At 35.5% G+C, this 13,929-nt stretch overlaps 1 protein-coding gene across 1 annotated transcript; it reads right to left on the bottom strand.

Annotated features, from left to right (window-relative positions):
• Positions 1-3,288: 3,288 nt before the first annotated feature.
• Positions 3,289-12,160, bottom strand: LOC138317607 (uncharacterized). The gene is made up of 5 exons (XM_069259387.1): positions 12,071-12,160; positions 8,827-9,075; positions 6,068-6,417; positions 5,323-5,546; positions 3,289-4,029 (listed from the first exon to the last, which is right to left on the bottom strand). The coding sequence occupies exons 2-5, from the start codon at positions 9,072-9,074 to the stop codon at positions 3,865-3,867; spliced, it is 987 nt and encodes a 328-aa protein (XP_069115488.1). The 5' UTR covers position 9,075; positions 12,071-12,160; the 3' UTR covers positions 3,289-3,864.
• Positions 12,161-13,929: the final 1,769 nt, after the last annotated feature.

Genomic DNA, 13,929 nt, shown 5'->3' with positions numbered 1-13,929 from the left:
ACCCGTAAAACGTTAAACATATTGTAATGAAAGTGTGGATCACTACATATAAACAAGGAGCTGCAAAGCGTGGCATTATCCCCCCGCGCCCAGCAGTTGGTATTAAAACCCAAATACATCAAGCTCATAGCAACAATTATTCAAGTGTAACTTTAAATGTATTTTTTAAGGTTTCCATGGTAATCGTAACGGAAAAAATGAAAAAATGGAATGTCCGCAATAGCAAAAGGCACAACTAGAGCACTTGTCTGACGTATACAGAAAATTTTATGGAGCTGCGTTGAACGGTATTGGAGTAATATCCCGGAAGCAAAAAGAAACAGTAATTTGGTATTTGTGACTTAGTTTCCACGGTTACGGAAAAAATCCAAAAATGAAAGGATCTCAATAGCAAAAGGCACAACTAGGACACTTGTTTGATGTTTATAGAAAGTTTCAAGAAGCTGCGTTGAACGGTTTTTGAGTTATAGCCCGGAAAAGAATCTCGGATGGACGGACGCACGCACGGATCCCAATTTAATATCTCCCGCAATCACGTTTCGTAGGGAATAATAAAATACATCAATTATTGGTTTTCAATTTATTTAAATGCCAATCTTGCATATTAATGATCCTCGAGTCTCAATAATACGGTATCCCTACATGTTGTAACACATGTTTGCATAAAGTATATAATTAATATTTCATATCACGGTATTTCCGTAGAGAAATCAATATTGAAAATAATTTGATAATATTATCTTCAGCAATACAGAACGAATTTTAATAAAATCGAAGTAAGCTTTTCGAAAAGATACCGGTACATTAGCCAGAACAGCAAACCTGATATAAACTTTAACATTATAAAGGCGACTAGTGCAACAGATACTTATATTACATGATATTGCTACTCAATTCTATTGGTTAGAAATATGACGTTACATTTTTCATAACCTGAAAGCATTGTGTGTCGAGTATTATAACGTCATACACTGTCAAAATATCAATGCCACACACCAGAATTGGTTTTATTGTAGAGTAACGAAAATCTATGTCAAATTGAATTATTATAAGAAGAGGCCTATACGAAAAAGAAATGTCCTGTGTTTTGTCGATGATTTTCATAAACACAAAATATATTGAGAATGATGTTTTTAAAAATATACTGTTAACTCTTAATTTACAAGGCAAAAACAAATGTATTAAAATAATACGAGAGCTGTTCCGAAGACAACGTCATTCGCCTTTTTCTCAAGACCTAGAAGTGTGTTATATCGTTGGTCACTTTAACATTAGCTGTACATCAGTATACTCATCCTGTCTGGACAATCATTGGTCATTTTAACATTATCTGTCCATCACTCTACCAGGCCAACCATTGGTCCTTTTAACATTATCTGTCCATCACTCTACTGGGCCAACCATTGGTCATTTTAGCAGTCTCTGTCTATTACTCTGTCAGGACAACCATTTCCTGTTCATCACTGTACCTGAACAATTATTGTTAATTTTAACAGTCTCTGTCCATCGCTATGCCTGGCCAATCATTGGTCATTTTAATATTTTCTGTTCATCACTCTGTCAGGACAACCATTGGTCATTTTAGCATAATTTGTCTATCACTTTGTTCGGACAATAATTGGTCATTTTAACATTCTCTGTCCATCACTCTACCGGCCAACCATTGGTCATTTTAACAATTTCTGTCCATCACTCTGTCTGGACAATCATTGGTCATTTTGGCATTCTCTGGACAATCATTGGTCATTTTAACATTCTCTTTCCATCACTCTGTCTGGACAATAATTGTTCTTTTTAACATCCTCTGTCCATCAACATACTCACTGTGCCTGGTCAATCATTGGTCATTTTAATATTTTCTGTCCATCACTCTATCAGGACAACCATTGGTCATTTTAGCATAATTTGTCCATCACTTTGTTTGGACAACCATTCGTCACTTTAACATTCTCTGTCCATCACTCTTCCGGCCAACCATTGGTCATTTTAACAATTTCTGTCCATCACTCTGTCTGGACAATCATTGGTCATTTTGGCATTCTCTGGACAATCATTGGTCATTTTAACATTCTCTTTCCATCACTCTGTCTGGACAATAATTGTTCTTTTTAACATCCTCTGTCCATCAACATACTCACTGTGCCTGGTCAATCATTGGTCATTTTAACATTCTTTGTCCATCGCTCTATCTTGACAATCATTGGTCATTTTAACATTCTCTATCCATCACTCTACCGGCCAACCATTGGTCATTTTAACATTCTCTGTCCATCACTCTACCGAGCCAACCATTGGTCATTTTAACATTCTTTGTCCATCGCTCTATCTTGACAATCATTGGTCATTTTAACATTCTCTATCCGTTAATCTACCTGGCCAATTATTGGTCATTTTAACATTTTCTGTCCATCAACTAACTCACTGTGTCTGAACAAACATTTGACATTTTAACATTCTCTGTCCATCACTCTACCGAGCCAACCATTGGTCATTTCAACATTCTCTGTCCATCACTCTGTCAGGACAACCATTGGTCATTTTAACATTCTTTGTCCTTCTTTTAACATTCTCTGTCCATCATTACGCCTGGCTAATCAATGGTTATTTAATATTCTTTGTTATCAACATATTCACTCTGCATAGACTTTAATCGCGACACCCGTGTTACATACAGCAGGTCCAGTGGCATTTTATGATCAGTTCTCGATAGCTGTGCATGTACTTTACGTTTGGGAAACGGACATAATTACAGAGGTCTGTATCGGGTAAGGGTGATGCGAATAATATATCCGACGTCAACATCTGAGTCACAGGGCGTTTTCCAAACTTTTTTTATAATGTTACTAAAACCATTGTTATAGAGATTTTAGCCCATTTTTTCGCCAATGAAAAATCGTTTTCAGTACGATGATAATAGAATCGGGTGTACCGAGACATCAAACGTTATCAGATTCATCATAGACATCTGACACCCTACTTGAGATTGATGTACGTCAAAGGATAGTCAAATTATTTTTTTCTGCATGAAAAGTTACTATGACGTAATAGGGGAACTACAATGTGTGTTGGGTTGAATATCATACCAACCCCGCGGTTGTAATAGAGGATACGGATTATTTAAAACTGATTTTGACAGCCAAGTTACCTGGGTTCATTGATATGTGGTCGGGAAGGTGAACCATTGTTGTCTCGGTATTTATTTATTTTAGTTACTTTATTCACGCATGTAAGCAATGCAGAATCATATCGGAATACCTGATGTATACAATTACAACATAACGTGACAAAACGATATCACACCGCTTTTATTGCAAAACTAAAACCATTCAGGGTAAGTCCAACCCATTTATAATTAAAAAATATATCGTACATAATACTTATTGTAAAATAATAATTTTCCAATTATATTATACATAATTACATGATTCACAAACGAGCAATTGAAATTACAATACATTGCGTTACAAGAGGTTACACAGTGATTGTTTGTAGGATATGATCTTCATTTCACTCGATCAGTTTTACATTAAAAAAGATAAAAACTTTATATTAAAATTTGATACTTAAAAACAACTTATAATTGTGGAATATCAGTATCGACTACAGATAAAATCGAAACAAGTGTTAGACAGTTTCACTTGTAGACGAATGTAACCAGGATGTTTTCCAGTTTATTTATATGCACCCATGATGAATTATTTATTTTCCATATGAAAGCATTACAGATTTTAAGAAAGGCTCCTTTTCCTCAACTTCCATAATGCTTTCCTATGGGGAATTTTACGTTAAGGAATTCCTTAAAGTTAAGGAATGTTCATGAAACTTGGTCAAGTGTCTTCTTAAGATGCTAGAATGGGGTAGAGATTACTTCACCAGCAACATCGCTATGGCACACGAGATGAAGAAACATAACACCAGGCACATCACAGGAGTGACCATGCCAGTCAGAAGATCCCATGCTGCTTCATGGAAATAGATACTCCTGTAACTCTCCTCTGGATTTATAACTTCGTACTGCGATCCACACACCTAAAACAAATATCTGTTTCGTGTTTTAATATTCATAAATTGTTATGCTGAAGATATAAGTTTTTTCCCAACAGGTAAAATGTACAGTGAGTTTATTTAGGTTTTACATGTTAATATTGTCTAACATCATAACAACAGATTTGAATATTTTTTCTACATTTTCATCTGGTTGCAAATGAATGACATTGACCGTCATTCAAGGTCAAGGAGCAAAACATGTCAAAACCCCTAGAGTATTGAGGATACATAAACAGTCCAGGGGTGTGGAGACCGTAAGTGATCGGAACCCCTAGAGTATCGAGGATGCATAAGCAACGAGTAAAGGCAAAGAGTCTCTTTTGTAACCTAATTCAGGACACTTTTACTAGTTTTACGTTTAACTGAATATAAACGCTATCTAAAGCATTGTTTAAGGAAAATCGTCTTGATCTCTAAAACTATAACACCTTTTCAGGTCACATGTGTAAATCGTAAGAATTAATACTTTAGTGGAGGCCATCGTTTCCGTAAACAGTGACTTAGGTAAAATAATTGTCATGTAATAGATATGACGATATTGAGCTTGTACATGGTGTCCCATAAATCATGGCACGCTTTAAAAATGTTATTACTTTTGTACGTATTGACGTACATGAGTAACAAAAAATATATGTTGATGTATGAAGACATGCGATCGAAAGTATTGTATGAATAATATAAAGGAATGAAAAGCAATGGCGTCATAATGATGTAATCACTTTTAATATATTTACACGTGAAGAATACATTATACAGCACAATTAAATATTTCGTACTGTGTAAAACACGATTGTTTTGGTCACCTAATGTCCCAGTTCTCAACCGATCAAGTCCTTTCTGTGTGAGTATTATCAGACTTACAGAAAGTAATCCCCAACAGCAGAGAATGTTGTCCTATTTGTCAATTATACATTAGAAAATAAAAATAATTCTTATATGCTTATGTCAAATGGTTGCTCAAATATTAAGGATAATGTCACTTTGGCCACATTTTGTAAATATGTGTCTTTTGAAAATAATTGTTACTAAGAATTCCTAGAATTTTTCATCAATCTGTTTTTGTTCAAAATTAGAAATTCATGATTGCAAGCTTTTTGCAAATGAAATCCTTGTGCTTAATAACGTTAAGTATTAAATGCGATATTGAACCTTAAAGTGTAAAATAATTGATGGGATACCCTGACTTTAAGTCAACATACACAAACAGAGACGACACAGACAGTTTAATTAGAAAGACTACGCCTACCTGACCTATTTTTTTCAAAACAAACCTACCACGTTCATGAACCTGAGAATAGGGATGTCAACATCCGGTAGAGTTTGCTTGGTCCGAGTTAGGTCTGGATCAATGGTATCGCAGTAGTTCACACACTGACCGATCCTGTGGCTGACTCCCACTAGTGACAGAGCTGTAAAGAGCGTCGCCTTTCTGTTCTTAAACTCGTCACTAGATTCGTCAACTTGGTCAAACTTTGTTAGCATTCCAAATACCGGTATTTCTGAAAGAAAATCAATCTTTAGACACACTGTACTCCTCAATTAACTTAACAAAATGGTGAAAGTACTAGACGGAACGCACAGGTGTTAATGACTTTATCAACGGAAATGATTATCAAAACTAAATTTTACAATATCTATAACTTGGTGTAATTTATTGATTATTTTTATCAATAATCACTACTACTATCTATCATCTATAGGAAATTGATTACTTAAATTTTTGCTATGCATTTCCCTACCATGAAATCTAGATCAAATCTAGGTAAAGTCGGAAAAGGTTGCATTGACCACAGGGCCTCGTTACTAATGATGATATATATAAGATAGGTCACGTCTGTTTACATACATTCATTAGTAACGAGGCCCTGTGCATTGACTTAACTGCATGATAATAAAACGAAACAAGTATGATAGTGTATTTCTAAGTTAATTTCTAAATGTCGACAAGAGCATTTTACATTGATGAACCGTTAATTATTTGTGGACTTGATTGAGTAGAAATATTTCTTGGTGCTCTCACCTCTCGTGTATTTGTCGCCGGTGGGTCGGGCAGCTTTCATCACAGAATTGATCAGACCTTGTGGTATAGGTTCCGTTGCCGAGGCCACCACGATGACGCGATCCACCTTGTCACTGTTATTGGTGAACCATCTCCAATACTTGGCCCGCATCTTCTGAAGGCCCCTCTCCTTACCATACTTATACACCGACATGATATTGGTATTTTCTTTGAGTTGACCATAGAACAATAACCGCAGAATTTCCTCTGTTAAGCCACCTTCCCCTTCATGAAGCCCAGATATGTCAATCAGTGTTGGTAAAGCATATCCCTGCAGCCGCTTTGATGTCACATACTCAGTTGGCTTAAAACTGCAAATACAAACTACCGAATAATTTTTGCTCCTGTCGTAAGGAACTTGACTCTGAAGTATATGCAGACTTTGTAAAAGGTATTCGGATATGCTAAGCACTTTCTTATTCAGAGTCAAACAGTGTTACAAAGTCGTAATAAGATCTGAGATGTCTTTGTAAATTTCATGTGCGTTAAAGAATATGAATTTTCTATGCCAAGATCCCAAATTCAGTCGCCTTTCCGACCATTCAATATTAGAATCAAGTTTATGTGTGGAATATTTTTTTTTAATAACACTCCATTTCTATTTTATGCAGTAAGGATTTTTTTCACTGAACGAGATTTTTTCTGCAAAATTATGCAGTATTACTGCGAGTTTATTAAAAGAAATACGCGATGACGCCACACACAGTATTTGTTTCTTTAAAGAAATGAGTTGCGCTTAGAATAAAAAGAGATTTGGAAAAGCGGTACGACAACTTATAGGGAAACATTCTTTGTAGCCTATCTCAACGTTTTATTCAGACAGTAATTTGATGTCTATTGTGATATGACCGGTCTGTCTCGGTAACTTACCGTTTTATTCAGACACTAATTTGATGTTTATGGTGATATGACCGGTCTGTCTCGGTAACTTACCGTTTTATTCAGACAGTAATTTGATGTTTATGGTGATATGATCGGTCGGTCTCGGTAACTTACCGTTTTATTCAGACTTATGGTGATATGATCGGTCTGTCTCGGTAACTTACCGTTTTATTCAGACTTATGGTGATATGATCGGTCTGTCTCGGTAACTTACCGTTTTATTCTGACAGTAATTTGATGTTTATGGTGATATGACCGGTCGGTCTCGGTAACTTACCGTTTTATTCAGTCTTATGGTGATATGACGGTCGGTCTCGGTAACTTACCGTTTCAGTCAGACAGTTTTTGATGTTTATGGTGATATGACCGGTCGGTCTCGGTAACTTACCGATTTATTCAGACAGTATTCTGATGTTTATGCTGATATGACCGGTCAGTTTAGGTGTCTTACCGTTTTATTTTGACAGTAATTTGATCATTATGGCGATATAACCAGTCGGTAACTTACCGTTTTATTTTGACAGTAATTTGATCATTATGGCGATATAACCAGTCGGTAACTTAGTTTTATTCAGACAGTAATTTGATCATTATGGCGATATAACTGGTCGGTATCTTACCGTTTTATTCTGACAGTATTCTGATGTTTATGGTGATATGATCGGTCGGTCTCGGTAACTTACCGTTTTATTTTGACAGTAATTTGATCATTATGGCGATATAACCAGTCGGTAACTTACCGTTTTATTCAGACAGTAATTTGATCATTATGGCGATATAACCAGTCGGTAACTTACCGTTTTATTTTGACAGTAATTTGATCATTATGGCGATATAACCAGTCGGTAACTTACCGTTTTATTTTGACAGTAATTTGATCATTATGGCGATATAACCAGTCGGTAACTTACCGTTTTATTTTGACAGTAATTTGATCATTATGGCGATATAACCAGTCGGTAACTTACCGTTTTATTTTGACAGTAATTTGATCATTATGGCGATATAACCAGTCGGTAACTTACCGTTTTATTTTGACAGTAATTTGATCATTATGGCGATATAACCAGTCGGTAACTTACCGTTTTATTTTGACAGTAATTTGATCATTATGGCGATATAACCAGTCGGTACTTAACTTACGTTTTATTTTGACAGTAATTTGATCATTATGGCGATATAACCAGTCGGTAACTTACCGTTTTATTTTAACAGTAATTTGATCATTATGGCGATATAACCAGTCGGTAACTTACCGATTTATTCAGACAGTAATTTGATCATTATGGCGATATAACCAGTCGGTAACTTACCGTTTTATTTTGACAGTAATTTGATCATTATGGCGATATAACCAGTCGGTAACTTACCGTTTTATTTTGACAGTAATTTGATCATTATGGCGATATAACTGGTCGGTATCTTACCGTTTTATTCTGACAGTATTCTGATGTTTATGGTGATATGATCGGTCGGTCTCGGTAACTTACCGTTTTATTTTGACAGTAATTTGATCATTATGGCGATATAACCAGTCGGTAACTTACAGTTTTATTCAGACAGTAATTTGATCATTATGGCGATATAACCAGTCGGTAACTTATCGTTTTATTTTGACAGTAAGTTGATCATTATGGCGATATAACCAGTCGGTAACTTACCGTTTTATTTTGACAGTAATTTGATCATTATGGCGATATAACCAGTCGGTAACTTACAGTTTTATTCAGACAGTAATTTGATCATTATGGCGATATAACCAGTCGGTAACTTACCGTTTTAATTTGACAGATATGTGATGTTTATTGTGATATGACCGGTTGGTCTCGGTAACTTACCGTTTTAATCTGACGGTAATTTGGTTGGCTACCCCTCTGCCTACCCCTTGTCCACCACTAAAGGCGTATTCTCGCCAGTAGTCGTCGGCGATGGAGGCTGAGAAGGAATTGATGAAAGACGACTTTCCACAAGCGGGGCTACCAATAAATACTACATTCATGGGACGTCGGCCGTCACACGTCCTCCCAACCACGTCTTTCAAGTTGGTAATCAGCTGGATCCGTTCAGAGGCTAGGTAGCTCTCCATTCTTCAAGTAACATACATAATGCTTCAATTATTTAATGTGGTAAATATATACAAATACCTTACATTCTCTCTTGTCATATAACGGTATCGAATGGCTCAATCGAAATGAGCTCGCTTCACTCTTTGTTCGTGTAATGGTCGAATAGTGTATATATAGCAGTGCCTGTCGATTAATGGATAGTTGACAGTGTAACTGATAGCAAAATGTTACATGATAGCCCCTACACTATAAGTTGACAGTGTTGTTATATATATGATATATATATTTATTTGTAGAACCATCCACGTGTGTAAATGTTATTGTATCGTGATATGTTGTCTCCCTTTGTCTGCTGTTCAGAGTTTTAGTTCATATGTGTTGTCTCCCTTTATGTGGAGCTCTCGCATAAATGAGTGAATAAAGTTATGACATGAAAAGAAGATGGTCTGTGTTCTACCTCGCAGCCAAGCGACGACATACATTTAGCCAACAATGTAATTAGACCATAACATGGTGGAGAATCCAAATTCGGACTCGTTTTACTAACATTTGAAGTAGGTGTTTGGTCCAAATATGTGACTGTTGTGCAGTAATCGTTTTGTGTGTGGCCGCCCACGGGTCGACCACGTGGCGTGGAAATGGCAGATATGAAGATGCTTTAGTTTATGCATAGGTGATTCACTATTAACATTTGAATATTTTATCTGAACACTTGAATTCATAATGATTCCTACTAATGTACTGAGGATTTTAGAGACCTTTAATTTGGACTTTCCAAATTTGAAATGCTCGTTTTCGCTCCATGATAATGAAGGGGAAGTAACTCTCAATATCACATGGGAAAAACCCGAAAAACAGCGATGTCATTCAAAATCCTCTACAAAACAAGTGACAGGTACATTTAAAGAACGCCGGAATTTAAAGAAACCTAAACACTCCAAATCCCCATCTCAGAAACGGCATGATAGACAGAGAGCCGAGATGTGGAGAAACACACATTTAAAGAAATGTATGGAAAGTGCTAGTGTTAGTTCTGACAGTTGTACCGTAAACACATGTAAACAGGAATCCTCAGCTAATGTGATACCACAGAAGTCCAAGTCTTCAGTGATGACACAGACAGTTGAGTCAGCTGTGAAAGTTAATCCTTCTGTACAGACTCAGTGTAATGCTGTGGACTTAGTTAAGGTAAAAGCTCCAGCTAGTGCGAGTTCCAAGTGTGACACACAACCTCATTGTTGAGAGCTACCTCATCAGAGATCACCACCTGAGGGAAAATTCCAGGAAAGGTTACGCCAGAGGACATTGATAGCTGCCACACCGCAATGTAAATCCAAAGAAATATGTTCCATAGATTCCAAGGACCTTTATTCCTTTCTCACAGGAAAATCCAGCAAATGTAAAATATCAGTCAGCGACGGACATACTTCACGAACAGTTTATCAGTCAAATATTTAGATACATCATGAAACAGTAATTTCCAAAATATGATATGATATAGGATGTGCAGTGATGGATATTCCAGTGTGTTACCCTATTCACATATAAATTGACATTCGTTACAGATTGAGAATACCTTTAATTACCAAGTGAATTGCCTTGCTGTGTAGATGTACAGACAGTGCATTTAGAATATTAATTTGTTTCCGAAATGGTTTTGACATATGAACATTTCCTAGATTTCGATAGCATACAATTAATTGGATTTTTTTTTCATAAAGCTTTGAGTAAGATTTAAAAGGACTTTCACATTTTCATAATTAACATTGATAGTAATTTGGTTAATAGTAATTACTTTGTATAATATCAAATTCTTTGATTATTGTAGTACACATATGGATGGTTTATTTGAAAAATTGGTGACCAATTTTTGTTTTGCGGGGGGGGGGATGTTATATATATGATATATATATTTATTTGTAGAACCATCCACGTGTGTAAATGTTATTGTATCGTGATATGTTGTCTCCCTTTGTCTGCTGTTCAGAGTTTTAGTTCATATGTGTTGTCTCCCCTTATGTGGAGCTCTCGCATAAATGAGTGAATAAAGTTATGACATGAAAAGAAGATGGTCTGTGTTCTACCTCGCAGCCAAGCGACGACATACATTTAGCCAACAATGTAATTAGACCATAACAGTGTATATATATAATCATAGACGACAGTTTTAATGAAAGTTGTCTTACGATAGTTAACAGTGAATAGTTGTGTAACATATCAGTAGGCAATGTCAATACCAATCGACAGTGTAGATGATATATTAGTAGACAATGTTAATGTCAGTTTAGCAGTAAAATATCAGTCAACATTGTAGATAATAGGAACTGACAATCCAATTATGTTGTATGTAAGTTAACAATGCTGATAGTTAAGGTAAGTTAGTACACGTAATTTAACGTTAACAGTTACACAGAACTTGACAGTTCAGTGTAAGTCGATAGTTACAAAAGAAGATATCTACATATTGTAATGAATATATGATATCAAAATATGATAAATCTGCCCAGAGTTCAGGTAAACATATCTATCTATGTACAATAATTAGTTAACAATAAGGTTATAAAAGTTTATTTACACTATAATAATTATACAAAAGAAACAATCCACAAAGACAAGGATTTGTATGTGAAAAATCCATGACATATGGGGGTATCCTTACAAGGGGGTATCCTTATCTGTTATCTAGCTTAGCCTAAACAGGAGAACTATAAGGATAATATATATACATTTAACCTACATCACATTAAATCGTCAATTATCTCATTTCTTTGCAGAAAAGTTCGATATCTGATTATATAGTAATATCCGTAACATCGACTGATCAACAAAATATTGCTGACACATATGGGAAAACATTGACATACTTTGTTACAGGTGCAGATCTGGGTCGAGAAGTTCTGAACTGATCTATAAGGGAATAGTAGTGATAGTAAGTCTTCATTATAACGATTGTACATACACACGTTGCATTGATTTCGTTAATACATATTGTGAATTTCCGTGGGACATGACCTACCTGTTGGGTGTCCATTGGCTGGAAAATTAAAAATCAAGGTTTTACTTTCGTTTCTGTGTACGCTACCGTGTCAATCATAAATTGGAGTTGTCTCCCTTCCACTACTGTTTGAAACGTTCAAAATCTATATATTTTTAAGGCTAAAATAATTACATGGCTTATTCATTGACAAATCAGAATAGAAAGGCTTAGGATTAGTGTTCTCAGATTCGTCAACGGCTGGGCAAATATAGCTAAAAATGTAGTTTAGGTTATTGGTAAAATCAATTAAATATTAGACAATTCAGGTAAAAAATAATTCGGGTCAAATCTGGTAAATATGTGCCAAATGATGTAAATATACGCCAGGTTATGTAAATAAAAATAAAACCCCGGAAATACACACATGTTGGTCAAATCTGATAGATTGTAGTTCAAATCTGATAAATACTATTCAAATTCGTGTCAAAATCCGGTATTAAGGTTAAATCCGGTAACTTAATCAGGTGAATATATAAAGGTCACATCCAGTATATGAAGGTTAAAGATGCTCCATCGCTGACAAACAGTATTTTTTTCTATCAAAAACAGGGAGCAGACGGATTAGTTTTCTTCCTTCGGTTACAAACGTTGAAAAAATTGAGATTCTGATTTTACTTCAAGATAAAAATATTGAATATAATTAATTGCGTCCCGAAAAATAATATATGATACTATAATGATAATAATTATTATTATGACACTGGACGCAGGCAGATGTCTATATATCCAGATGCAACGTTCCTAATATGGAATGAAGTACTGATTGTGCATGCACCAAACGTTGTGTAAATTAGACATACATTAACGCGAGTAAACACCAATTGTGGTTAAAGTATCGTCGGTGGTGGAGTATCTTTAAATAGGGTAAAATTAGGTAGATATACGTGTACAGTTGGTAAATATAAACTAACTAAAATAGACTAAAGGTTAGTGCACACGGTGTGAACTACGTGTGGACACGGAGTGCACGAGGTTTAGACTACAGGTAGACACGAAGTGCACTACGTGTGAACACGGTGTCCACCTGACACGGTGTCCACTACAGGTGGACACGGTATCCACTACAGGTGGACATCGTGTCCAGGTAATATGTCCACTACATTCAGACCACAGTCAGACTAGATGATGTGCTACAGAGATATGAGAAAAGATCTAATTATTCTGCAGTCTATATGGACTTTGACAGATAGACACAATTATTGCGATCAGAAACATAATAATAATTTATTGCAACATTATTAATTACTGGAAATCATTCGTACTGTAATGTTTATTTGAATTGATACATATAAAGTAAAATGTATCAATATATATTATCATACAATTTAATTTATAAATAATGACCTGTAATAGAAGTTATAAAAGCAAATTAACTGCGTAGCAAACTGACTACGTACAGGTTGTTAGTGTAAATACAATGTATGTCTCATCAATAGATCAAGTCCACATTTTCCCAGTAAAAACTATTTTTCTTAGCTAGTGATATATAGTTTAACATTGACTTTTTATCTTATAATTCTTACTTTGGATAGTTCGAACCAAGGACGTAGATAAAATTATATTGATGGGCATAATATTAGCAAGGACATTTAAACAGATAAACAGAAACAATTTTAGTCCTTCATAAAATGTTAACTATATATGTAAGGAATATAGTTTTCAAAACGGCAAGGTACGCGAAATAGTTTTTGAAAGCCCTGTCAAATGTACGTATGCATTTGCTTCATGAAACCTGGGTCTGAATGTAGTGGACATATTACCTGGACACGATGTCCACCTGTAGTGGGACACCGATGTTCACACACGTAGTGCACTCCGTGTCTACCTGTAGTCCTTAA

The sequence above is a fragment of the Argopecten irradians genome, chromosome 3 (assembly GCF_041381155.1).
Source record: "Argopecten irradians isolate NY chromosome 3, Ai_NY, whole genome shotgun sequence".
In the NCBI taxonomy this organism is placed as follows: domain Eukaryota; kingdom Metazoa; phylum Mollusca; class Bivalvia; order Pectinida; family Pectinidae; genus Argopecten; species Argopecten irradians.
The sequence above is the reverse complement of the archived record's forward strand: the minus strand, read 5'-3'. Positions and strand labels throughout refer to the sequence as shown.

Bases quoted from the DNA above. Each gene is read 5' to 3' on its own strand.
- LOC138317607 (XM_069259387.1), bottom strand. From the start codon at position 9,074: ATGGAGAGCTACCTAGCCTCTGAACGGATCCAGCTGATTACCAACTTG. The intron at 6,418-8,826 runs GTAAGTTACCGA...TTGTATTTGCAG, and splicing joins ATTACCGTCAGATTAAAACG to TTTTAAGCCAACTGAGTATG. The intron at 5,547-6,067 runs GTGAGAGCACCA...ATTTTCTTTCAG, and splicing joins CGGCGACAAATACACGAGAG to AAATACCGGTATTTGGAATG.